Source organism: Neolamprologus multifasciatus, chromosome 1, assembly GCF_963576455.1.
Source record: "Neolamprologus multifasciatus chromosome 1, fNeoMul1.2, whole genome shotgun sequence".
Taxonomy (NCBI): domain Eukaryota; kingdom Metazoa; phylum Chordata; class Actinopteri; order Cichliformes; family Cichlidae; genus Neolamprologus; species Neolamprologus multifasciatus.
Genome location: NC_140439.1, coordinates 38,847,607 through 38,874,035, shown reverse-complemented (window position 1 = coordinate 38,874,035; position 26,429 = coordinate 38,847,607). Strand labels below are relative to the sequence as shown.

At 48.2% G+C, this 26,429-nt stretch overlaps 4 protein-coding genes across 7 annotated transcripts in view; 2 read left to right on the top strand and 2 right to left on the bottom strand.

Annotated features, from left to right (window-relative positions):
- Positions 1-65: 65 nt before the first annotated feature.
- gjd6 (gap junction protein delta 6) lies at positions 66-5,522 on the bottom strand. Its single transcript, XM_085160733.1, has one exon. It carries the CDS (start codon positions 1,261-1,263, stop codon positions 112-114), a length of 1,152 nt encoding a protein of 383 aa, XP_085016859.1. The 5' UTR covers positions 1,264-5,522; the 3' UTR covers positions 66-111.
- A 36-nt stretch (positions 5,523-5,558) lies between these two features.
- marchf3 (membrane associated ring-CH-type finger 3) lies at positions 5,559-11,299 on the top strand. Its single transcript, XM_085160837.1, has 5 exons — positions 5,559-6,176; positions 7,017-7,207; positions 8,309-8,504; positions 9,404-9,610; positions 10,755-11,299. Exons 2-5 carry the CDS (start codon positions 7,023-7,025, stop codon positions 10,911-10,913), a joined length of 747 nt encoding a protein of 248 aa, XP_085016963.1. The 5' UTR covers positions 5,559-6,176; positions 7,017-7,022; the 3' UTR covers positions 10,914-11,299.
- A 490-nt stretch (positions 11,300-11,789) lies between these two features.
- Positions 11,790-20,121, bottom strand: lmnl3 (lamin L3). 2 transcript variants are annotated; one of them, XM_085160629.1, is made up of 12 exons: positions 19,609-20,121; positions 18,805-18,961; positions 18,387-18,512; positions 18,140-18,310; positions 17,946-18,071; positions 17,635-17,855; positions 17,341-17,560; positions 16,404-16,511; positions 16,195-16,311; positions 15,924-16,034; positions 15,771-15,831; positions 11,790-11,989 (listed from the first exon to the last, which is right to left on the bottom strand). In XM_085160629.1, exons 1-11 carry the CDS (start codon positions 20,016-20,018, stop codon positions 15,796-15,798), a joined length of 1,803 nt encoding a protein of 600 aa, XP_085016755.1. In that variant the 5' UTR covers positions 20,019-20,121; the 3' UTR covers positions 11,790-11,989; positions 15,771-15,795. The 2 variants fall into 2 exon arrangements, with proteins under 2 accessions (XP_085016755.1, XP_085016746.1); XM_085160620.1 differs by lacking the exon at positions 15,771-15,831.
- Positions 20,122-25,801: 5,680 nt separating this feature from the next.
- Positions 25,802-26,429, top strand: part of adamtsl3 (ADAMTS-like 3) — a 212,056-nt gene continuing 211,428 nt past the window's right edge. The window contains exon 1 of one of the 3 annotated variants that reach the window (XM_085160442.1): positions 25,802-26,064. The gene's annotated coding sequence lies outside the window, so the exon portion shown is untranslated. The other 2 variants (XM_085160455.1, XM_085160451.1) reach the window with 2 other exon arrangements.

Sequence of the window (26,429 nt, the reverse complement as noted above, 5' to 3'; positions counted from 1 at the left end):
GTAAGATGAGTCTCTGCTCCATACATGAGGTGATCCAGGTGGATATATCTCGAATATATCCAGAGTGAGCTCCATGGATCGGTATAAATAAAGACAGCGGTGTCATGGAGACTAAATCCAGACCTCGGCACTCCTGTGTTTGGACCCCCTGATCTCCCTCTTGCTCTTCAAAGGCTGCCTCTCTCCTTTATGGGAGTCCTCTCTCCTTAGGGGCTCCGGTCTTTTCTCTCGGACCTCCTCCGGCTCCCTCATCCTGCCACAGTTCACCGCACAGGTCCAGTCCGGCTGGTGACCCACCACCAGGTTCAGGGTGGGCAGCGAGGTGGTGCTGGTCACGTCCCTGAAGCCTAAAGAGGATGTGAAGGAGGGGCTGTCTGGAGGGAAGGTCTCGTACGCTCCCCAGGACGCGTGCTCCTGCAGCCGCACCGCGCGGCGGATCTTCTTCCAGCCCAGGTGGTTGAGCTCGAGCAGGTTGAGCAGGATGCAGAAAACCCCGACACAAAACATGAAGAGCAGGAAGATGGTCTTCTCCGTGGGCCTGGAGACGTAGCAGTCCACCGGCTGGCTGCAGGGAGGCGAGGTGCACAGGAAGTGGACGGGCACCTGGAAGCCGAACAGCTTCCACTGAGCCAGGACGAAGCCCACCTCCAGGACAGCCCGTAGGCACACGTGGAAGATGTAGCATTTGGACAAAACCCCTCCGGAGCCCGCCTCTGTGCCCCCCTCCCTGAAGGTGCAGGCTCGGGCCTGGCTCGAGTTTTTGGGGTCCAGCCTCTGGAGGTCCTTGGCGGCGATGCCCTCCAGCACATTCGCCAGGCTGTGCCCCAGGTGCTTATGGGACTGGATGGAGCAGCTGTCTGAGTCGCAGCTCCGATCATAGGCCTCTCGCCCGCCGTCCCGGCCTCCCTGCCCCGCCGCGTCGCCCGCCCCCTGCCCCAACCTTTGGGTGGCGTTGTGCTTGGACAGGTTGTGCCACGTGTAGATGATGAAGCAGAGCGATGGCGTGGACACGCTGATGATGTGGAACACCCAGAAGCGAGGCTGGGAGATGGGCGCGAAGGCGTCGTAGCAGACGGTGGAGCAGCCCGGCTGCAGCGTGTTGCACACAAACATCTCCTGCTCGTCGGTGTACACGTCCTCGGTGGCCACGGCGACGATCAGGAGCCGGAAGATGACCATGACGGTGAGCCACAGCCGGCCAATCATGGTGGAGTGCTGGTGCACGGCGTCCAGGAGGCGCTTGAGCAGAGTCCACTCCGTCATGGTGGCCCCCGGCTGCCGGCGGCCTCGAGGAGGGACAAGCTGCCTGGAGTGGAGCAGTCTGCTCCAGAGCGGTCCACTGCCTGAGAGCTCGCCAACGCCGCCTCGATGTGGGCCGGGTTTGTTTATGACAGAGGAGCCAGGACGCCTTCACCCTCTGAACCTGCAGCTGCTCTGAGCCTGAGCGCTCGCCGCCGCTGCCTTCCAGAGAGAGAGAGAGAGTCGCCCATCTTTGGGAGATAAGGATGTCCACTTGACACGAGTCACTTGGCGCGCTCGGTCCTCTCTCGTCCTCAGGATCCATTTAAAACCCGAGAGACATCCGCCTTCCTCTGCTGGAGGAGCTGATAGTGCGCTGATACAGCATTCTTCACAGATTAGGCCTCTAAAAGCTGGCGTGCTCTTCCTTTAATGGAGACGCCCCTTTTTTTAAAAGATGACTAGTGCAGAAGAACACGCGTGACCGTCACACAGAAAGTCACAAAGTCGTTTGTGTCTGGAAACACGACGAGCAAAAAGTGGCACAGACGAGCTTCCGGGCGGCCACAGCTCGCTCTGAGCTTTTCTGTCTCTCGGCCTGTTTTGACGGCTCCTCTCGAGCCACTCGCCAATCCTCTTATCTGTGTTTTAAAAAAAGCTCCTTGAAAGGTCTGCGAGCATCAAACCGTCACGTCCCCGAGATAAAACGCCCCCCGACCCCCTTTCTGTACTTCAAACGGTCCCGGGAGCCCCGTGCGAGTCCCTCCTCAGAGCTCTGCGCTTTCTATTTCTGACACGAGCGCTCCGAAATGTTGACTCAGCCTCAGCATGAATCAAATCCTCGTGAGAACACCTGAGCCCCGCCTACACCTGACAGACACATGTTTCTTATTGCATGCAGCTCACTCAGCCAAGCTGCTTCTCTGCAGGAGAAACTAAGTACAAACAAAGGCAGAAGATTTTTAAATGGGATTTTTGGCTTCAAAGGTAAAAGTAGCTCCTCCCACAGGTTCTCTGAAGGCCAGGATGCCAATGCATAGGGTTAGGGTTGTTCCACTTGATTGATCTATATTATCATTGTTTATTAATTTAACCTCCTAGGACCTGCGTCCACATATGTGGACGTCACATTTTGGGTTATTTAGACCAAAATACTCAGTTTTGGTCTACATGGGCCTGATATCCACTTACGAGAACATCATGGTGCTGCTGTTCTATCAAAATTTTAAACGAATATCCTCATGTGTGGCTCTGATTTTTCTTAGAAACAAAAATAAGGTTAAAAAAAATCTGGTAATTCTTTGTTTTTACTTTCATCAGGTTCCAATGTGACCAAATATCAAAGAGAAATTAAAAATGCTGCCGTGGAAGAGTTCAGGTTTTAGGAGGTTAATTTGATTTAAAGTTATTACAAGTTGCACAGACAACTATACAGAAAGAAAACAGAGGGGAAGGAAGGACAGTGAAAGAAGATCACCTGTTAAAAGAAGAGAAAACAAGACAACAACACAGACGTGGGTCACCCAGCAACCACGGTGCAGAAGCCACAGAGGCCGCAGTGACGAGCCCGCAGGCCCCGCCAGTCGCACCAGAGCGGGCCGAGCCACGGTCCCAGAGGCCTGAGGGAACCCCACTCCCATCGGGAGTGAGCCGGGCACGCGCCCGAGTGCCCAGCCCCGAACGCCGACGGCTGAGGGCATCAGCCACCGGCAGGTAGTGTGGTGGGTGGAGCTAGGCCTCCACACCTGGACACGGGCCTGAGATGTACCCACAGAGGTACCCACAGGTTCAACTACAGGAGAGGTGTTAAATATCAGGCCCGTGGGCCAGAATAAGCACCACAGTAATTAAGTTACAGATTTCTGTGTCTTATACATTTACTTCCTAAGTTCAGGCCCAAAGAGTCACAGCAGCAGCGTCGCTGTATCGCGTAGAGAAAGTGAGACTGTCTCTCATATTCAGAGAGCTCAGACGTTTGTACACTGACAGAAAGTTTCAGCCACATCAGATCACAGCGCTGGGAAATGAACTTAGGTTTCTTCACTTGGTTTTCCCAAACATGGATAAATTCCTAACAGCCGAGACGTGAAGCAAACAATCAGAGCAGCGATGTCACACCTGCTGACTTCACCAAAACGTTCATCTAAATGTGGACAAGAACACTGCTGAAGTTTGTGGGGTTTCACCCATCATAGACATCTCTCAGATTTAAAAAGGCATCCTCTCCACATAAAATAATATCAACACATGTGCATCACGTCTTTTCCTCTTGATTTTAGTGGCCCAGTAGCAGCTCAGTCTTAACGTAAACCTCGTCTATGGCTTCAAGTCCCAAGTGTGGATTCATTTGAATGATTTGGTGAACAACAGGAAATGTGTTTTCTGTGATGTGGAAAAAGAAGAAAACTGTCTCTCGATGAATTTACTCCATTTTTTCTTTCCTGTTTTTAAAGCGAGCAGCCGCTGGGTTGATTTTTTTATGAAATTAGTTTTGATTTGACTGATTTGTGCAAACAGCGGTCAGACTGAAGGCGAGCGCAGGGCTTTGAAGGAGGTTCATACAAGAACAAACTGTTATTGTCAAGTACAAATAATCATAAAGGGCCACAGATCTTTGTGATTTACACCAATGAGGCTGCGTCACCGTCATGAGACTCAGGTGTGTTGATTCTTACAAATATAGTATTTTAGTAAAAGCTTGATGTTTCCATCTCTGGATTAAAGCAGCATCTGTAACAAGCAGGGACCAGCAGCAGATGGAGTCGTTCACATTCATCGTCCACACGTGAGCTCAGATAAAAGTCCCGCTGGGATCAGAGGGACAGAGGTGGGAGGACTTTCTGTGCCTCTCTTTCTCCTCTTCTTCCATCCCGCCTGTTATTCATTCCCAGGCTGCTGCTAACAAAGCCCAGAGGAAAAGCACATCACTGGGAATTCCTTCGTGATAATTCCTCCGACAGCAGACGTTAAAACGCACAGGGGGAGAGCCACTTCCTGTCCCGGCTCCCAGTCTGGCTCGTGTTGTGTCTGTCTGGGTCTATTTGTGAACCTTGGTGTGCATTATGTTAAATGGGGCCGGGGGCCCCTCTCTAATCCTGCTCAGGTCGGCAGCGAGGGGCCGCTCTCCAGTCCATCGATCGCTTTCTTTGCCGGGTCCTTTAACAGCCGTCGGGCATTAATCCAGCGTGTGCCTCTGTCTGGATCGATAGCAGACAAAAGCACCGCAGGAGGCTGTCTGGATCCGAGTTCTCCATTTACCTGCTCGCCCTCATCGTCAGCATGAATGCGGCTGCTCTTCCTCACTTCCTGTCGTATATCTCCGGCTCCAGGACCGGATGCTCTGATTATGACCGACGTTTAATGATGAGCTCGGTAACCCCTAAACTCTGTTTAACTTTTTCATCTCATGGGTCTGAATGATGTCAAGAGAGGACATCAAGCCCCGCCCATCTGCTGCTTGAAACTTCTGTTTCTGAGGGGCCAGCCAATCAGAAGAAAGCTGTCTTAAGGCAGGAGGAGCTGTGAACCATTCCTCCAACAGAGACTGAGAATAAACAGTGATGGCGACGGAGGATGGCGCTGCTGACCATTTTATTCTGCAAGACAACAGGACTTGTTGGGTTTTAATGCGTCTGCTCATTGTTCCCGATACTGTAGGATTAGGTTAGTGGTACTCACAGGATTAAAAGCTGAAATCAGTTCAGTCTCACTTCACTTTGGGTCACGTGTTAAGTGTTAGCTTGTAGCTGTGGCTGTTGGCTCTTCATTAGCCATTAGACAGCACCTGATGCCTCGTTTATACATGACGCACAGTGTCCTCAGTATCCTCTCTTAATGATTTGCTTTGTTAAATAAAGCTTACACTGACTCACTGCACCATCTTGTGGTACAAACTGGTATTAACTGGAAAGAAGGTGCAGCCCGGCCCTACTTCACATTTAGCTGATATCTCTTCAACAACACAAAGTTTATGACATGAAGTCACAGCTGATGTGTGGAAAATGATGAGAAACGACTGGAACCGTGAGAAAAATGAGCTCGTAAAAGACATTTTTACATTTTACAGTTTTTTGAGTTTTTTTAAAGTGTAACCTAATGTTGGAGCTATTTGTTCTTATTTTTTATTATTTTGAAATTAGTTAAAGTTTGTTGTTAGTTTACTTATATTTTGGGATTTATTTACAAGTTTATTTGTTGGTTAATATTTTGTTTCAATGTTTGTTTGATGTTACTTTGTTAAATTAGTCAGTAAGAGCTGTAGGGCCATTTTTGTTTCTATAAATAGAGAGATATAGGACCAGCATGCACTGGGGTGGGTCTATGGTTTTTTACCAGAGCAGGAGAAGCAGCAGGAAGTAACAAAAAAAAAAGGATCTTGTTATTGTCAAACTGGATAAAACAAACCATAAAAAACGCAACTTTCAAGTCTGGACAGTGGACTTCTTTTGCCTGCGTACGAAATAGTATCTCAGTGCAGCAGTGGCTTGTGGACTTTTAATTGTGGGATGTTTGGTTTGTCAAACAAAAGGAATTGCCACTACACCTAACTTTAACCTTCTGGATCTGGTGGATGTTTAGTGATTACTGCGTGAATGAAGCTGTATCACAGACAAACACCATCCCTCCCCCCAGCATCCCGTCTGCACCCTCGGCCTCCACCGGCCTGGAGCTGGGAGTCTGGTCTCGCTCCGCTGGCTTCCTGGAAGCCCCCTAACAGGATTAAAGGGGGTACGGCGAGGTGCTGTGACTCCGTCTGATGTGATTTCCATTCGTCTGGCCCGGCCCTTACTTTCCTCTGCGTCTAATCCCTCGGTGTTCTCACCGGCGTCCGTCAGCCTCTCTAATCTGCTGGACGGCTTTAGGAGGAGAAGCCTCGTCACTCGGACTCTGCCCGATGATAAACACGGAGCTGGTCCTAACGTCGGCTCGGGCTGGAGGTAAGGCTGCTGCTTGACTTGTCATTGAAGCTGCTCGTTGTGTGACAGACTTTGCTTTGCACCGGGTCGTGTTTCATGTGAAGAGCGTGAGCTGAACCTCACCTGAACAATAACAATATTTACAGCGGACTAACTCTGGAGTGGAAGCTCAAAAGTAGAATAAAATAAATACCTCGATAAGTAAAAAGCTAAATTTAAAAAAATACAATAAATGGATCTTTTTTCATAAAGATAAAATGAAAGAATAGAATAACTAGAAGAATTAAAAAAGCTTGAGAGAAATATTTGCTGTTCTTGAAGAAGAAATATTACTATTTTTTATTACTAATTTATTCTCAGTGTAAATGTGTTCAAGCACTGACAGGTTATTTAATTTCTTGCATGAAAACTTAAACCTTTAAAGCTTTAATTCACTGATTTCTGGCCACTTGGGGGCAGCAGAGCAAACAAAATAAAAATCATAAATAAAATATTAAATCACCTTTCAGCTCCGTAACTTTGTGTTTGGTGCTGAGTTCTGGCTAATCGGTGAAAACAGCTGCTGGAAAATAAATTACAAACCGGCAGGTCAGCAGAACTTCCTTAATGTCTGTGATGCTGACCAATAGGAGCACAATGCTCCTCCATCGTTGACCGTTTATTTTTTTAAACCTGTCTGTAAATATGAAGGGTTCTGTTACTGGAGTCGGGAGACCAGTTACTGAAATATAATTTATTTATATTCAGATCCACGTGTGTCCATATTTTTATTTTTATTTATTTATTTTGTGTCACGATGTATTTTCATTCCATCTGTTTTACATTTGTGTGTGTGTGTGTGTGTGTGTGTGTGTGTGGCAGATGTGAATGGCCCCTCGTACTGCAGCAATGACTGTGGAGGATCCGGTGGGCCGGTGGGGGTCCAGTCCTGTGGCGGAGGTCAAGTTCATCCCTGAGCCTGCGCTGGATGAAGAGCTCCACAGCAGCAGCCAGGAAGTGATGTGCTATCACGGAGACACGCCCACTGCGGAGTGTGTATCCATCACAGACAGGTAACCGGAGCAGGAAGCACAGAGGCTGAAAGGTCATCACCTCTGTGACGTACGCTATCAACGTTTGAAATCACCCAGAGTGACGAAGCCTTTCCTGGACACGAACTCACAGCCCGAACCACCAACCCAGTTTAAACGGGTTTTATGGGAGCGTCGCACAGAGACGGGTACCTGCCAATTAGTGCTTCGTCCAATCACAATCCTCGAATTTTACCAGAACTGGAGCCAGACGGGCTGTTAGTGTGTTGACCTCACAGCAGTCATATTATTGGTCACATGACGTCGTTAAAAAGCTCCAACAGCACAAACACGGTCCAGGTGAAGCTAGCAGACAGCCACCTGTCAGTCAAAGAGGCCACACCCCTAATAATGCAAACTTAAAACCATTTAAACAGGTGAGTCATAGAAACATCCTCCCCTGTACAGGTGTTATGAAGGAGGATCCACAGACACAGTTTGTGTTTCAGGCTGCAAACATGTTTATTTCTGCTGTAAAGTTTTAACATGGAAGTCTATGGGGCCCGACTCACTGCTGCCTCTGCTGGACGTTAGAGGAACTGCAGTTTCTAAACGATAATTTTAGGCCCTTTATGTTGCCGCCTGGATGCACCTTGCAGATATGCTGGTGATGCATTTCCCCACTTCATCTGATAACGGTGGACGTCAGGGTTCAGGGTGTAGTTTGTGAATCATCCAGCTACTCGCAGCCAATAGGAGAGGAGTACACTGTGGATATAAAAGAATGGACATGGTTAACAGCAGTACTCACAGAGGCTGCGTTTCTGAAGGGTTCTTGGTTAGTGACGAGAAGCTACGACCTCGATGACTTACCTCAGAGTCTCCAGTCAAACGAATGCTTCACCCCTGAATCCTGCACGGTGTCGTTTCCACTCAGATCCAGTAACATCACAGTGAGATGACACATATTCAGAAACACCATGAAAGAGGTCATGATATATTTTCATTATACATTTGTGAGTAAATCTACAAGGCAGGATGAATCCTTTCCTTTCGTTTATGCAAAGTTTTTACCTTCTGAACGTCAAAGTAGAAAACGGCCTTTGCAGACTTCCTGTCGTCTCTGTTCGTGTGTCTGTGCAGTGAGGACCAGTTTTGCAGGATCTGCCACGAAGGCCGGGCGTCAGGAGAGCTGCTGTCCCCCTGCGAGTGCTCCGGCAGCCTGGCGTCGGTGCACCGGAGCTGCCTGGAACAGTGGCTCACCGCCTCCGACAGCGGCCACTGCGAGCTCTGCCATCACCAGTTTGTGCTGGAGCGAGTGCCAAAGCCTCTGACTGAGGTAGGCCCATCACCACACTGATGCTCAGGACTCACACAGGGTTTTAGCGACCGAGGCAGCCACACTTCTCTAATAACTCAAACCTGGATTAATGAAACTAAGTGGCTTCGTGAGCTGAACATGAGAATATATTTGTCACTTTCTGTAGTGTCCTCTCCTCGCGTCACGCTCATCTTTGTGAGATGAGACAGATGAATGAGGCTGATTGACGTTAAAAAAGAAGGATTCACCGGCTTCTGCTGCAGAGCAGACAGAGCAAAGAGTGAAGCTGCCTCTTTTTCCTGAATGGTGGCATGTCAGACTCAGTGGGAGGAGTTTGTTGGCTTCACGTTGGAGAACCTGTTGCCATCAGCTCGCTGTCATAAAGCCACTTAGCCTGAGAGGCAGATTAGCCGGTGCTTGTTTGCTGCAGAGGACAGGAGAGTGGCCTCGTGCTCTCTGAGGTGCATTCTTGGCTGGTAATCTGCTGATTAAGCACCGTGTGCTGTGCCAGGCTAAGCTACACACTGAGCAGCACAGGCCTGCTCAGGCGATGCTCCACGCACGCAGGGGAGGAAAGGTGCAGCACTTCCTGTTAGCGATGCACGAATCGAATCACACACACGTTTATTCTGCTTCGATTGAAGTAAAAGCTGAACTGGGTTTGCAGCTACAAAGTCTCCTGTATTATCACACAGTGAACAAATAAAACATTAGTTTAATGTATTCGTTTGATGTCACCAGTTTCACTTAGTAAATGCAGGATCACTAAACATTCCCAGAGGATTGTTCCTGTCTTACGTTGGTCTTAACTCCGTGTCCTGCTGATATAAGGGACGCAGTCTAAAAAATAGACATTTTACTATTTCATGGGAAACATGAGGCTAATCCTCTTCCTGCCTCCTCTTTCTCTCCATCAGTGGTGGTGCTCTCCAGCCATGCAGCAGCAGAGGAGGACGCTGTGCAGCGATGCGGCCTGCTTCCTGGTCATCACGCCGCTCGCGTCTCTGTCGGGCTGGCTGTGTGTTCAAGGAGCCATGGAGCTCTACTACACCAATGGGACGGAGGCCCTGGGACTCCTGGTGCTCACTCTGGCTCTCATCATCATCTATGTGTTCTGGACTGTGGTGAGTTTAGAGTTAACATGAACTTATTTTACTAACTCGAATGTGGAAGACGTCAGTCCTGCACGGGGACACTTGCAGTTACTAAGTAGCAACTTCTAAAACTAAAAAGTGACGCAAATACTCAACTTCTGCTCATGGCTCCAAACGTGAGTCGTCCCCATGGACTCCTACAGCAGAAATACTCATGAGGGCAAAGGTTAAAGAAGGCCCACCCAGCTGCTTTTCAAGCCTTTTGCTTCTCAGGGCCCCTAAACATTAGGAACAGCTCAAAGGGTTCAAGAGTACAGATTTATAATAATGCAACTATATAAATTCTAAAATATATTTGAAATCACTATTTAAATGAAAATCTTGGAGACGGCAGATTCAGGTGGTGCTGAACACCACTCAGGAGAAATCTGCTCTCTCTTTCTAGTCCCTGTCAGGACTCTTGCTGCAGCATTTTGGATTAACTGAAGGCTTTTCAGGGAGTTTTTAGGACTTCCTGATAATAATGAATTACAGTAGTCCAGCCTGGAAGTAATAAATGCATGAACTAGTTTTTCAGCGTCACTCTGAGACAGGATATTTCTTTAGAGATGTTGCACAAATGGAAGAAAGCAGTCTTACATATTTGTTTAATATGTGCGTTGAAGGACATATCCTGGTCAAAAATGACTCCAAGGTTCCTCACAGTGTTACTGGAGGCCAAGGTAATGCCATCCAGAGTAAGAATCTGGTTAGATACCATATTTCTAAGCTTTTCAGCGCCGAGTACAATGACCTCAGTTTTATCTGAGTTAAGAAGCAGAAAGTTAGCGGCCATCCAAGTCTTTATGTCTTTAAGAGGCTAATAACATATTAAATGCTGTGTTCAGGCTGTCAGTTGTTTAGCATCTACATGGATGCTAAAATCACCCACAATGATTATTTTGTTTGAGCTGAGGACTAAATCAGACAGAAACTCAAAGGAAACTGGTGTTTGAGTTTTACCGGCTGCGTGGACCAAAGCTCTGTCTGGGTCTTTGGTTGATTAACAACCTGGAGTGAAAGATGTTTTAATGTCAGTGTTTTACGCTTTGGTGCATTCGTGGAAAGCATAGTGTGCTTTCTTTATGATTTTGTTTCATGTTTAAATCGTCTTTGCTGGTTTGGTGTTTGCCAGGTTTCTGTGCGCTACCATCTGCATCTCTTCAAAACCTGGAAGACGACTGACCAGAGAGTTCGACTGTGGGTTCCCGTGTCAGCGCAAACACCTCCTAACCAGCAGGTGGCGCCCATAAACTTCCTCAGCAAAGCCATCAACAAGGAAACGATGGTGTAGGTGGAAGTCTGCACAGCTCAGGACGGAGCTCACGACCCCATGAACTTTTACACCACAAAAGACTCAATGACTCCTTTTATTTTCCTCTGTATGTTTATTATCCTGTGTTTTGTGTTGGTGGTAATGGCAGGGGGGGGGGGGGGGGGCACTGGAGCAGATCAAAACTGCTTTGTAGTTAAACCCCCCCCCAAAGAACGACAGAGGCTAGCCTTGGTATAGTGTCCACATCTTCATTGTTGAACAGGTGGTAGTTCAGTCCCACAGATCCCCAACTTAAGACCTTCTAATGACCACCAGGGGGCGATACCTGTGGCTCGTGGTCAGTTTGTGGACTCAGGTACTCATTTCAGGTCACATATAATAAAACAATAAGTTCATTTTGTAAATTGTTGTCATTCTGAGAGGGTTACGCTCATTGATTACGATGACATCAAATCCTCAGCTGGAGGCTTCAAAACATCCTCAGCCTTTTACGTCTGTGCTCGATAACTATTGGTCTGTTAAGGCGGCCTGCTTTAGTCGAGATGTGCTGGATAGACGCATCCCGACTGAAACGCAGGTGACTACACAGGAGCAGCAGCGCAGCTTTCAGAGTTGCTGAGAAAAAAACAAAACTACAGTTTCGTGTCTTGGTGCTCCATCATCCAGGTAAATCCCAAAGAGAGAAATGTTTCGTTACCATGACAACCACGCCAGTCTACCCACCCAACCTGCAGCTTTTACCCAGAAGCTGAGCTATGAAAACAACCCAGCACTTTAGGCTGTGGTTCCCCTGCAGCATCTCTGCTGGAAATAAGCACAAGTTGTATTTGTTTAGAAACTTTTAGCTTTATTTATTACACTTCAACAAAAATTAAAATCAAAGCTCCTGTTGTGAAGCGAGAGCGACGAAACGTGAGGGACACTGGAGCTTTAAGGCAGGTGAGATCATCTCATCGTCCTACTGTAAATACAACTACTGGAGCCAGAAAGCAGCAGTCTGAGGCCCGAGCTGCTCCAGGGTTCAGACCGGCGTCGAGGTCTGTGGCAGAGAGCAGGCGTCACATCACAGCACAAGCGGTCTCCTTGGAGAAATCCTGAGGGGGACAGAGCAGCAGCGTTATCGTCACAAGAAAGGTCTGGTTAGTAGAAAGGAAGCAGAGGGCGGGGTGCAAACCTCTGGATGTCCAGATTAATGAGGATTACAGGCTGAAGCTTCAAAGCCAAACAAACCTGAGGGCGTGATGTGCAGGGCGGGGTTAATCCTGCTCACGGTACCACAGCAGGAGGCCGCGTGCGCTACTGCACACGTTTGTGTTTGGGGTTTCATTTTCGCCGGACGGTTAGCGCTCGCATCTTAAATTCCTCCACAGCTGAGAAACTGATGCTTGTTATTTATATTTATCCCCTCGTGACGCTGTTGGTCTCTTACAGATCTTTTTAATATCGTCGCCTTTCCACTTTAGATGAAACCTGCCCGCCTGCTGTTTCAAACGATCTCAAAGTTCGTGTTTATCTCTAAGAAAAGCTCAAGCAGCTCACAGCCGTTTCAGACAAACAGCGTTCGTGTCATGTGTCAGTCTGACTTTCGTAGAGCTCATTCTACTGAAACAGCTCGTCGCATTTTGCTGTGTTTTCATGCAAAATGATGCAGGAAAAGGTTTTTCTGCTAGTGTTGGACCTCACGTTGGTATTTGATACGGTTGATCGCCACATGCTGCTCGATAGGCTGAAATATTGGGTCGGCGTATCTGGATCTGCCTTGGATGGTCTGAACGATGCTCATCTGCGGCGGTTTGTAAGTACAGGTCATCCTCCACTTCTCTCAGCCATCGTGTGCCACAGGGGTCTGGACTGGGCCCCTTACGGTTTCTAATAGATCTACTTCCTGTTTTGAGCCACTTTAAGAACATTTGCCATCACTGCTATGCAGATGATATTCAGTTCCACATTTCTGTTTCTGAGATGTTTCTAAGCTGCACCTGAATTAGTGCTTAACCTCCATCAAAGGTTGGATGGCTGACAACGTCCTCCGACTCCAGTCTTTCCTTCATGAAGGAACGACTGGAGTCCTTGTAGGTCCTGACAGATTTGTTAAATCGTCTCAGGAACCTCGGGGTGACCTTTGACCCGCTCTCACTTTGGATCTTCATGTTAAGTCTCTGGTTTGCTTTGATCACTTAAACGTTGCCAAATTAAGTCCTATTGTATCTCACACTGAACTGGAGACGGTCATTCATTTCATTTGATTACTGTAATTCATTGTTTACACGTTTAAGCTAAAACTCCCTGAAACGCTGCAGAAATGCTTCTTCTCACGTGTTGCTACAAGGCTCGCAAAATTTCAAAATCTCTGGTAGCCCTTCGGGCAGGCATTCTTCAGTTTTTGGTGGCCCAAAATAAATTTAAGTAGCCCGAATAAAAAAAGAAATTTTTTTTTACGTTTGGTTTCCTTTACAATATTATACATTAAAGTATAATGTTGTAACGGAAACAAAAATTAATCAAAAAAATTGTTAAAATACAAATCACAACAACTGTATAAAAATTACAATCAACTCAAATACTTGGTTCTAATTGAACAGAAATTTCTATGAACTTGTAAGAACTGTGTAGAACATGAATCAGTCTGTGTCAGATCCTGAATCTGAAATTTTCACTGAAGTCACGGGTAAGAGGCAAGTGGAACCAAGATCGAGGCCATTTGCTTTTTGAAGTTTGCAAAGACTGCTAAATTCTGCCAATGGTAGTTCACTCTTTGCAATATAGCACGCTGTTCTAAACAGCTTTTTCAGGAGTTCTTGTTGTGCTTGGTTTATTTGTAGTATGTTTGTTTGCAATTGGTGTTTGTTCTGGGAAAGATACTGCAGACTGGGCAATAATGCATTTCTTGCATTTCTCATGGGTTCTTTCTTAAAATGACTGGTCCCAGTAACAAAGGCGCTTGTCGACTCAGAAATCAAATGAAACTCACAACACACCTGGCAGAACATCATGATATTTAGCTCGTCATATTCCAGCCACAGAAATTCTTTTGTCCATGAAACCAAAAAAAGCTGCGCTTTCTTTTTGCCTCATAGTCTTTAGGCTAGGTGACAAATCGTCAACATATTACGTTTTCGGCTACCCACCACGTTCCTAAATGACGACCTCGGAAAAATGAGGAAATATGAGAACCATATGGACTCAATCTACACATGTTCGCTCTTTTCCTTCAAATAGCTTAGAAACACGCTATTTAACATCATTTAAGTCCTGTTTAAGGTGAGGAAAAAGGTTATGGTTAGGGCTAGGGATAAGGTTAGGTTTAGGGCTGGAACGTTGATTACCGCGGGAGCGTCATTGCACTGGATTTCAGCCATAACCCGCCGCGTACCATAAGAACGCCGAAAGTCTCCTTTCGCGTTCCTAAGGAACGCCGCGGGACGTGACAAAACGTCGCCATGTTACGCCTCGGGAATGAGAACGGGCTCGATTTGTCATATCTTTTCCGTTTTGTGATCGGCTTTTCTTTGGCTGCCCCTTCTTCACTCTGACCTGTCTTATTTGGCTCTGCAGAACTAAAATACCAGCGTAAATCCTGCTGCTTTTACACACGTACTTACATAATGATCAGCGACTCTTTGCGCACTCAACCTCTCACATGTTTAAGCTTGCTGCGAGAGATTTCACTTGTCGCGTTTGAATAGTAAGCTAATGAGTGATAAGACGATGTCAGAGGAATTGTTGCGCAATTAATCGTCACTCACCAATCAGTGCTGCCGCTCTCTATACACCGTTCGCGCGATCGCAAAATGAAAATGAAAGCAAAAAGCAAGCGCAAATTCAAACACGATTTCAATATGTCACATATTGACAGTGGCTCATCGATGCCAATGACATAATTACTCAGCTACATTGGCGAAAGAATGCAAAAGCACTGACATATATTTTCCTATGATAGCCCGACGGGCAGGGCTGAGTTAGATTTTGGTAGCCCGACTGGAAAAATCGCTAGCCCCGGGACGTCGGGCTAGCAATTTTGCGAGCCCTGTGCTAACACAGCTGCGTCTGAGCTGAGTTAGTTAAAGATTCAGACTTCATGGACAAGCACCTGCTGACATTATTGATTATCTTTAGCCCCACGACCCCCTGAGGTCACGTGATCAGGCCCTACTTGTTATACGGCATACGAGGCTGAGAGCTACGGGAGACAGTGATTAGTTAATAGGAGTGCGACAGGTGGGTGCTGGGTGGTGGAGCAGCAGCACCGACTTCTCAGATGACGATGCGTTTGTGCTTGAAGCGGGTCGCTTCTCTTTCTGTTCGCTTTTACAGAGCATCCAGAAAGTTCTCACGGCTTTTTTCCAAGCTGGAAGACATTCACTTTTAATCTCATGTGTTTTTTAATACATTTGCTTTTATCACTTCGCCATAATGGGGTGCTGCGTGTAGAATTTTGAGGTGAAAATGAATTTAATCCATTTAGGAATAACGATGTAACGACAGAATGTGGAATAACTGGAGCGGTGCAGTGAATGCTTTCTGGAGGTCCTGCAGGTCCTCGTGTAGACTGTAGCTCTACTCTGAGTCCTCAGCATCTCTGAGGATGAGCCCAGACATCCTTCAGACGATGCTCCACTCTCTTCCACAGACACCAGGACAGCATCCACATCTCTGCAGAGCACCATGGCCTCAGATTTGAAGGCGTTAATTCTCTCCTGAAACAAACTGACGGCCTCCAGCTTGCTCAAACTACACTTTGAGTTTACTTGACGAGCGAGCTGGAGCTGCAGAGTAACTGGGCTGCGTGATGGATGAGTGAAACAAGCCATGCATCTGGTTATGGGAGCAGGCGAGGCGAGCGGAAAAGCTGAAGCTACTTTACCCCCCACCTACCGTCCAGGCCGAGCGTGGACCGCACTCACGACACCGAACAACACTTCTTTTTTCGCTTTGGCTGCAGCGCAGGCGGGAAAACAAAAGCAGACATGAGGTCTGAGGTCCTGCACTTGGTCCTTTCGTGCTTGAACATTTCCCCCCTCAGGTTACCTGTCTCTGGAAGCGCTGCATTTCACTCCCCGTGACAAACTCCTCATCAAACTCCAGCCCAGTGTCGTCTTCACCCCCACCCAGCATGCACAGCCTGCGCTCGGCCACTTCCTGTTTAAATAAAGTCACAGTAATACAAACATGTTCTGTACAGTTGTGGAAGGCGCCACACTTCAAAATCACGAGTTAAATAAAGTGTTCGTGTTACAAAGCATTACTTTCAGGTTTATTGTACAGGTGCATTCTGGGAGGTGTGGTTTATTTCCTCTACCTCGTGGTTGGAGTTCAGGAGGATCACCCTTAGATCAGTGATGACCCCCCAGCTCCTGTGGCCCTGCAGAACCAGGTCACTGGGCTCCGCCTCCACCTCAGCACCTGCTGCCCAGATCTGACAGGTAAACACACAAACACACTTTCATTGTGTTTACAGTGATTACCAGTGGTGGTCAGTAAGTCTTCCTACAGTGTTAAAGGACTCACAGTGAGTGTCTGCCCACCAGCCAGGATGCAGGAGGCGGGAATGTGAAAGGTGATGTCTCCAGCGCCGGGGTAAACCCGCCGGACCACCCACCCACCCAGAGACTGCTCCTGGAAACAAATTAAAAAGTCATCATTGACCCTAAAATGGGTTTTCTCAAACTGCAGAGCACGCCACGGTGACCCTGTAGAAATGTAAAAATTGTTTGCACATATTTTACATGAAGGCTGTTCTAACACGAGCTAGCTTAATGTCCTGAAATCAATATATATTATTAAATGTAATTACAGATGAATTACTGCAGTGCTGAACAGGTCAGAGCCGGGTCAGTGAGCGCATGAAGAACCCGGGCGGGTTGCTGGCTCTGTGGGATATTGACATTATTGTAGTTCATGTAACAGTTTTTCCTCCCAGTAATGGAAAGTTACACAAAATCGTTAACAGCAGTGTGCAGGAGGTCATCTGAGAGCGCCACAGCACACTGACTCAAGCTGCTCGTGCATCCCTGCACAATTAAAGCCACGGGCATGAAAACATGCAGCCGAGGCAGAAGCAGCAAAAGCTGCAGTTCCTCCAACATCCAGCAGAGGGAGCAGTGACTCCGTCACAGGTGTTAAAACAAACACGTTTACAGCTGCTGCTCTCACATCTCCCTGTCCTAACATCTGTATGGGGAGAATATTTTATTTATAAATAGCAATATTACAGTTTGCCTTATTAGGGGCGTGGCCTACTTGACTGACAGGCGAACAGTGACAGACAGCTGTAGCTGCAAGCTGTCAGCTGGGCTTCACCTCAGCAGACCCTGAGCTGGACCTCTGCTCGTGTTTGTGCTGCTTTTTAATGAAATCATGTGACCAATAATGTTCTGCATCCAATACCGAGCTGTCCAACATCCTCCAGCTTGACCCCGAGGCGTCACAACCCGTACAGACTTACTTTGTCTGAGTTGTTCTTCAGTCGAACATATTTTCCGTCCACGTCAATCTCTGCCACGCTCACGGCGCCGCGCTCCATCGAACGGCTGGACATTTTGTAGGCGGGCGAGCTCCCGGACTCGCCTTCGTATTTCCGTTTCTTCCCTCTGGGCTTTCGGCCGCTGTGCTCGTGCGTTCGAGGTATGGATGTCCGCTGCGAGGGGCTGGGCGACAGCTTAAACCTGACAGGAAACAGAAAGCACCATGGGAGCAAACGCACCTGAGACCCAGGACCCCTCCACTCAGTCAGCCATACCTCTGCTCCTCCACCTCCAGCATCTTCCTGTAGGCACTGATCTCCACGTCCAGAGCTACCTTCACATCCATCAGGTGCTCGTAGTCCTCCAGCTGACTGAACATCTGGCTTCTCATGTTGAGCAGCTCCTGCTCCTTCTGACTCAGTTTGTGGTGCCAGACTTCCCGCTCCTTGTCCAGAGTCCTCTCCAGGTCCTGGAAGCGGTTCTCCAGAGACATTTTCTGACAGAGAGAGAGAGGAACATGAAGACGAAGAGCGTTTCGCTCCACATCAGAGGCTTTTTCTCGAGCACAGACCTCCCCCCAACTCACTTCTTTCCTGCACTGCTGCAGCTGCGAGCTGAGCGTCTCCACTCGGACCTTCGTGGCGTCCAGCTCGTCTTTTGCGGCCGAAGCCACGTCGTTCTTCTCCAGCGCGTCCTGCTGGGCGTTGTGTAGCTGTCGGGCACAAAGCAGCGTGAAACACGTTTTTTAATATCAGAAAATAATCCGTGAGCAGCTCGAACCTTTGAGCCGAAAACCCGGTCGATCTCTTCTTTGTACTGCTGAAGCTGCGACTCGCTGTCCTGCCGCAGCTGCTGCATCGCCTCAGCCAGTTTGCCTTCGAACTCCCTCCTCCGCCCTGAATCCACCTCCACCAGGCGGCTTTCGTGTCTGCTTCGGATCTCCAGGATCTCCTATTTAAAACACAAAGAGGTGAAACGGTGACGGAAGATGCGCCAACCTGAAAACGTAGAAACCGGCAGCAGTTACCTGCTCGCTGATGTTCTTGTGCAGGTCGAGCTGCTCTTTCAGCGTTTGCGCCTGGTTCTCCGCCTCGACTCGCCTCAGCATCTCAGAGCTCAGCTGGTTCTTGGTTTCTGCCAGTAGAGCCTCCAGCTGGTGACAAATAAGACCAACGTCAGAGCTGCACAGGTGACGCTCCATCAGCCCAGTTACAGATTCAAGAGTAAGTGAAATTAGAAGAGCGCTGAAACAGACGAAGCCTGATTGGTTGGCTGAAGCTAACGTACAACCATTCATGTTTCCGATTCTACTTTAAGCTAAGCCAGGATTTCCTCACATCCTGTCAGACCGAACGGCGCAGGCTCGTTTTCCTGTCCCTCGCCGCAGGTGAGACACGACGTCTCCGACGAGGATAACTGCGTTTAACGGCGGCTGCCCTTCTTACTTGTTCGAGCTGGCTCTGCAGGTCGGCGAGGTCGCCGTCGAGTCTGCGGCTCTCCGACTGCAGTTTGGTGAACTCGGCGTCCTGCAAGCTCAGAGTCTCCTCAGCTCTCCTCAACTGGGCCAGCGCGGTGGTCAGATCGCCCTCCTTCTTCTGGTGCCTGAAAGAGACGCGAGCACAACGTTATCGGTCATGTGATACCAGCTGCTGCACACACTGACCTGTGTCTCCATCGGCTTCCAGTTCACCTCCGTGTCAAGTTCAAGATCCTGCTTCTTACATTCAAAGCGCTTCATAACCTCGCTCCTCCATATTTATCTTCTCCACACGTGCTCTGTTCTTCTCCAGCTTTCCTCTCGTCTGTTCCACCTGCTCACATGTTTACCCTGGGACTCTTTGGTCGTTCTGCGCCGACACGTTGGGATGCACTTCCACCAGATCTCCAGACTACAAACTCTCTCTGTACTTCCATCTGTTCAGACCTGCAGACCCTTCATCACGACTCCGTCTTAATCTAGCTCTTAGTTTAGCTTTCATACTTTTTTTAATATTTGTTGTACTAATGTAAGGTGACCTTGAGGGTCTTTAAAGGCGCATATAAATAAAATGTATTATTATAACAGTGAGCAAAGTTCTTACAACCAGACTGAGGGAAGATTTAATCCTCATGATGAGACAAACACGTTCATGAAGGATCAATAATCAGCATCCATCAACTCCTATAAAGTTTTATAAAGGGGGGCGGAAACCATCCTCTAAATCAGACACTTTTTGACTGGAGTCTGGTGTAACGCTGTGCGCTCCTACCTCGCCTGGAGCGTCTTGTGCTCCTCGCACAGATTCCCGTAGTCGATCTGCAGCTGGGCCCTCTCCTGGGCAAGGCCGTCCAGGGACTTCCTGACGTCGGCCAGCTCCTCCTCGTACAGCCTCCGCACGCTGCTCCTGGCCTCCTCCTTCTCCTCCAGCTTCAGCAGCATGTAGGAGCGCTCACTCTCCAGCTCCTGCACCCGCTGGATGTAGTTGGCGAGGCGGTCGTTGAGGCCCCGGAGCTCGTCCTTCTCCTGCAGCCGGGACAGGCGGGACGGGCTGGTACTGGAGGCGGACAGGCCGGCCGCAGCGCCGCTTCGCCGGCCGGCGGAGCGGCTGGATCGGCCACTGGAGGAGGAGGCGGCCGCCGGGGTGGAGGTGGCCGCGGGGGTACAGATGGGCGAGGCCATGACAGCTGCACAGAGCCGGGGACGGTCCTCGGGACGGCTTTAGTAGCACAGCCGGCCTCACCTGCACGCAATCATTCCTGACGAGCTGACAACGGCACGAGCGCGCGACCGAACCGCGCAGGGTACATCCGGCTGACCTTTCAAAATAAAACCAGCAACAAAGTCTTGAGATTTTTTTTCTCCAACTTTATTTCATCAGAAACTTTAACAACAGGCATAATACACGTAGTGCAAAACTGTAATGCAGTGGAACAGCATGAATAATTAAACAAACAGGATAGAAATGCAGATTAAAATTAAAATGCGAGGGATACAGTGACTGAATAATTACAAAAACACATTAAAATATTACAAATATTAATGGTTTTTAAAGCTTTTGCTGTGAGAGGAACAAATTGTAGTCACATAGAGTCTTTTTCACTAAAGTCAGTATAACCAAATAACACGTTCGGTTAAAAAAGTTCAAATTTAGTTTGTTTCTGTTAGAGATGAAAGTAGCGACATCTTTCCATAAAACCTGAGTAAAGGCACAAGACCAAAATAAATGCGAGCAGGTCTCTGGAAGCTTAATGTATCTATACCGCTCTTATATTTTTAAATGAAATCTCCTTTACTTTGTTAGTCATTTTTGTGGCAAAGACCAAAACCTTTTTCCAGTCAGTGTCCTCGACAAAATGAGTCCAGAAAGAAATGGATGGAGAAACAGAGACTCTTGAAAAAGAGGCAAAATCTTGAGATTTCACAGTGGATTTAAATGTCTTTTACGTCACTGTCCAAGTAACCACGTGATTCATAAAGATTTCCTGAAACACTACAAAGCGTTTCACAGCTCCAGTCTTCTGATCAGCTTCGTGCTGGCTGCAGCTCAGGAGCTGTTTGGAGGTTCGATCCTGATCAATATGGACTTTTTTACCATCGTTATTATGATGCTGATTGCTTCAGAGATGACCAGGTAACTTCTCGTGATATTCTTGTTAGTCGTGCATATGATGAATGTGACAGATCTCAAACTTGTTGGTTGAAATCAAGCTATAACACGTGATACAGGAGTTTACTGTGAAGGCGTACATGTGCAACTTCCGGTGTTCATGCGCGTCTGCGTCCAGTTTGACGGAAGTGAGGTTCCTGCTGGACATCAGCTGACAGATGACTTGCCTGAAGCTGAGAGCTGCTGTCGCTCATCACAAGACCACTTTTAAAGGAACAGTCGAGTTTCTGCGCTCTTCAAATAAAAATCTGAACGTTCACACTTTTGGTTTGAGTCATGTGACCGCTGATAAAGAATAACCCCTCCCCCCCATCATAACTGACCCACACAAAGTGAGAGTCAGGGAGACTGTGCATGACGTCATGATAATAAATAGGATCATTATTTTTATCAGAGGTTTCTGAACTTGTTGCACTGATGCTGTGTGGACAGCAGGGGGCGCCACAGCTCCATCGCGCACTGTTGAGGAGAAGCTGTTTTTCTTTTGCCTCTGGATGACGTCACCTCAGAACAATAAACAGTGAAATCAGATTTTGGCTCCATTTTAAACCTTCATCATTTTGTCTGCTACCTTCAAAGTATTTCTGCGCCCAAGCACTCGTTCTCTCAGTGACATCCTAACGAAAGAGTGCTCGGGCGAATGAGGCATGCATAAAGTACTCTGAGCGCTCCAGTCGTGTTGAAAAGCACCATTTAAGAAGTCACCAGTTCATGTGCTTTGTGGACCTGAAGAAGGCTTCTGTTGTGTGGGGCTTCCACCATTGCCAAAACCTTGTTTCCAGTTGGTTTTGAGCTTCAGCTAGTCCTTTCTGGACTGGTCTGTTGTGGTCTCTGTCCCTGCTCTCATCTATGACCATCAGCTGTAGGTAAAGACCGGCCAATCAGATCACAGATACAAACACAGGAATGATTCTCTGAAGGGAGTCAGAGCTCTCCCTTAGAGATAAAGTGAAGAGCTCAGTCATCTGGGAGGACTTCATCTCGTTCAGGGGTGGGGAACTCCAGGCCTCGAGGGCCGGTGTCCTGCAGGTTTAGATGTGTCCTTGATCCAACACAGCTGATTTAAATGGCTAAATGACCTCCTCAACATGTCTTGAAGTTCTCCAGACGCCTGGTAACGAACTAATCCTGTGATTCAGGTGTGTTGACCCAGGGTGAGATCTAAAACCTGCAGGACACCGGCCTTCAAGGCTTGGAGTTCCCCCAACCCTGATCTAGTTAAACAAAGGTGACTCATTTTGCACCTTGTGGTGCAAAATGGAATTACACGAATTACATAAAAGTACAGCTCTGCCTATTTAACTTCAGTTGATATCGCTTCAACACAACACATGCTGTAGCTGTTTTCTCCCCAGAGTGGAAGATTGCCAAAAAATAAAAAAATTAAAACACCTTCATGTTAATAAAAAAAAAAAGTTTTTTCTGGATTCAACCAAAAATGTCAAGTGTCTTTCTTAGCAGCTCCAGGAAATGATCCAGTTTTAGCTGAACTTAGCTGCCAGCGTCATGTATCAAAAACATCCTTCAGCTTGTTTACCTCCTGTATTCAGACGGTGTTTCCTCAGAGCGGAGCTGAGCCGGACGCTGAGCTCATTTTGTGACTGAAACATTCCGATTTTCTCATCAGTCAAAGTTAAAACTATCCCTTCATACGGTGCCAGCTACTGCTCTGCACCTCATAATAAAAGCAGCAGTGGTGGTGCACACACACACACACACACACACACACACACACACACACACACACACACACACACACACACACTTTGATCCTCTTTCTTAATGGTGGGGAGGTGAATCAGAGGCCATTCAAGACACAAACATGGCAGTCAGAAAATCTACTTTTAAGTGCAGCTTATCATCCACCAAACAGTCAGAGGTAGTCGAAGTGAATCAGGTTCAGTGGCCTGAAAAATCTGATTAAAAAACTCCAAATATCATCCATCCATCCATCCATCCATCCATCCATCCATCCATCCATTCTCCATCCATTCATCCTCCATCCATTCTCCATCCATCTTCCATCCTCCCTCCATTCTCCATCCATCCATCCATCCTCCATCCATCCATCCATCTTCCATCCTCCATCCATTCTCCATCCATCCATCCATCCCGCATCCATCCATCCATCCATCCATCCATCCTCCATCCATTCTCCATCCATCCATCTTCCATCCTTCATCCATCCTCCATCCATTCTCCATCCATCCATCCTCCATCCATCCATCCATCCATCCATCCATCCATCCATCCTCCATCCATTCTCCATCCATCCATCCATCCATCCTCCATCCATTCTCCATCCATCCATCCATCCATCCATCCATCCATTCTCCATCCATCCATCTTCCATTCATCCATCCATCCATCCATCCATCCATCCTCCATCCATTCTCCATCCATCCATCCATCCATCCTCCATCCATTCTCCATCCATCTTCCATCCCCCATCCATTCTCCATCCATCCATCCATCCATCCTCCATCCACCCATCCATCCATCTTCCATCCTCCATCCATTCTCCATCCATCCATCTTCCATCCATCCATCCTCCATCCATTCTCCATCCATCCATCCTCCATCCATCCATCCTCCATACATCCATCCATCTTCCATCCATCCATCCATCCTCCATCCATTCTCCATCCATCCATCCTCCATCCATCCATCCATCCATCCATCCTCCATACATCCATCCATCCATCCATCCATCAATCCTCCATCCATCCATCCATCCATCCATCCATCTTCCATCCATCCATCCTCCATCCATCCATCTTCCATCCATCCATCCATCCTCCATCCATCCATCCATCCATCCATCCTCCATACATCCATCCATCCATCCATTCTCCATCCATCCATCCATCCTCCATCCATCCATCCATCCATCCTCCATCCATTCTCCATCCATCCATCTTCCATCCATCCATCCTCCATCCATTCTCCATCCATCCATCCTCCATCCATCCATCTTCCATCCATCCATCCATCCATCCATCCATCCATCCATCCTCCATCCATTCTCCATCCATCCATCCTCCATCCATCCATCCATCCATCCATCCTCCATACATCCATCCATCCATCCATCAATCCTCCATCCATCCATCCATCCATCCATCCATCCATCCATCTTCCATCCATCCATCCTCCATCCATCCATCTTCCATCCATCCATCCATCCTCCATCCATCCATCCATCCATCCATCCATCCATCCTCCATACATCCATCCATCCATCCATCCTCCATTCATCCATCCATCCATCCATTCTCCATCCATCCATCCATCCATCCATCCATCCATCCTCCATCCATCCTCCATCCATCCACATCACTTCTGGGGTCTCTTCTCACCCAGGAGATGCTCAGGAGGTATCCTGGTCTGATACCTGAATCATGGAGGAGCAGCGGCTCTCATGGCCGAGCTCAGCAGCCTGTTTTTTCACGGAGAGTCCGGGCACCCATCAGAGGAAGCTCATTTCTGACATGTTTTGTCTCACTCTGAGCTCGTGGTCAGAGAATCATAGATCCACAGCTGCACTCGGCTTTACTCTCTCCTCACAACAGCAGGCAGCGCCCACATCGCTGCACCAGTCCGTCTGTCCATCTCTGCTCCACCCACTCCTCCCTCATTTATCAGACCTGAGCATTCAACTTGTGCAGACACATGTTGCCAAGCCAGAGTAGGAATTCCACCATGTGAGCTGGAGGCCACCACCTGATGGAGCCAAAAAACCCATCATCCACAAAAACAGAGACTAGATTCTGAGAGCACCGAACCAGACGACCTACACCTTTGGGCGGGATCCTGGTGGAGACCATGACCAGGTGTAGGTGATATGAGACAGGTTCTCAGTTTGGTTGTCTGTGGAAGTTCTCGGTCCAAAGCAATTCAACTGGAGGCAGCTGGACAAAAATGCGAAGATTTCATATTTGTGTGATTTGTGTAGATCACAGCAAAACAAGAGAAACAAACAAACAAACAAACAGAAGAAGAACAAATCTGTAGATTAAGTTTAATGAATATTTCGTTGATGAGTCAGCGGAGACACCTAAACCCCGGGAATCAGAATTATTATTATTAATAATAATAAGATAAAGAGCAGATGAAGATGACTTCTCCTCCTCACAGGTTTGGCTATCAGACGCCTACCCAGTGTCAAAGTACCACAGACAAGCAGGGCTCTACAGGAAATGAGTCGATTTTACCTTTCAGATTTAAAGCATGTTTTAATCACCTGTGAAATAAAAGGACTGTTCCCACTGTTACTTCACAGCAGTGAGGTCCTGGGTTCAAATCCACCTTCTGGCCTTTCTGTGTGGAGTCTGCATGTTTTCTCTCTCTGGGTCCAAATGCAGTCGGTGGGCCCTGAAATGGACATGAGTAACAAATACTGGAAGCCTTCAAACATCTAGTCTAGATACATTAATACATAGAACATGAATCTGCTTCACACATCAAAGTTAAATAAGGCATCCTGGTATCCTGGTACCGGTCCGAGGCCCGGGGGTTGGGGACCGCTGCTGTAGATGTACGTACAGTTAAAGATACTCAAACAGCTGCAGCTTTTCCTGAACTGAAACTCGGGAAGAAAAAATTAAATCTGCAATAAAAGATATTTTTTGAGACGCTGCCCCCTGGTGGCGAAAGTGAAATTCTGCAGAGGGTGACTGCAAAAAGCACCTTTAACAACCCCCCACCCCACCCCCCAATTCACATACACGGGAGGGTGTCACGCACACAGGTTTTATTTTGAAAGTCCAAAGCGGAAGCTGCAGCTTTCGTGTACGTGCTGCTTCACGCTGGTCCTCGGCAGTGAGAGCGAGGCAGGCAGGCTGCACGCCGCTAGGAGCCCGGAGACACTTTCCCGGAGGCACGGAGCCCCGCCGCGCGGCTCTCTCGGTACTTTGGGGTCGTTTCGGTCTCTGCTTCGGGGTGTGGACTCGGGGCAGACTTGGCGGGACCGGATCCCGGTGCGAGGCGGACTGGAGTACCCCCCATGGTGCATCTCCACAGGAGCGCATAGGAGCGCAGGACGAGTCTCCCCCGAAGGTAAGGTGTTCGTTTCCCCCTTCACGAATCCACGCGGCGCCGCTCAGACGTGTCCACGCGCGCAGGTCGCTCCCACGTCCGCCCAGCCGGGCTCGCGCTACTGATGCGCGCGAAGCCAGCGCACAGGGCGGCCGTGCGGACGCGTCGCTTCGCGGTTAGAAAGTTGGAAAGAGTGCGCAACACTCCCGCGCGGAGGGGCGCAAATGCGCAGGTGAGTGCGCCCGTGTGCGCCCGTGTGCGCCTGAGAGAGCTGCTGCTTCAGTTCACAGACACCATCACAGCAGCTGCTGGGATCCTCCGTCGTTCTTCATTTTCTGCTGACTGCGGCTTTATTGGATGTTCTGTCCGCAGAGCTCAGCGTGAGT

Excerpts from the sequence above, each read along its gene's own strand:
- gjd6 (XM_085160733.1), bottom strand. The coding sequence starts at position 1,263 with ATGACGGAGTGGACTCTGCTCAAGCGCCTCCTGGACGCCGTGCACCAG.
- marchf3 (XM_085160837.1), top strand. The coding sequence starts at position 7,023 with ATGGCCCCTCGTACTGCAGCAATGACTGTGGAGGATCCGGTGGGCCGG. Across the intron at positions 7,208-8,308 it reads TGTGTATCCATCACAGACAG|TGAGGACCAGTTTTGCAGGA; the intron begins GTAACCGGAGCA and ends GTGTCTGTGCAG. Across the intron at positions 9,611-10,754 it reads TCTATGTGTTCTGGACTGTG|GTTTCTGTGCGCTACCATCT; the intron begins GTGAGTTTAGAG and ends GGTGTTTGCCAG.
- lmnl3 (XM_085160629.1), bottom strand. The coding sequence starts at position 20,018 with ATGGCCTCGCCCATCTGTACCCCCGCGGCCACCTCCACCCCGGCGGCC. Across the intron at positions 17,561-17,634 it reads CTGGAGGTGGAGGAGCAGAG|GTTTAAGCTGTCGCCCAGCC; the intron begins GTATGGCTGACT and ends GTTTCCTGTCAG. Across the intron at positions 16,512-17,340 it reads TGAAGAACAACTCAGACAAA|GAGCAGTCTCTGGGTGGGTG; the intron begins GTAAGTCTGTAC and ends ATTTGTTTCCAG.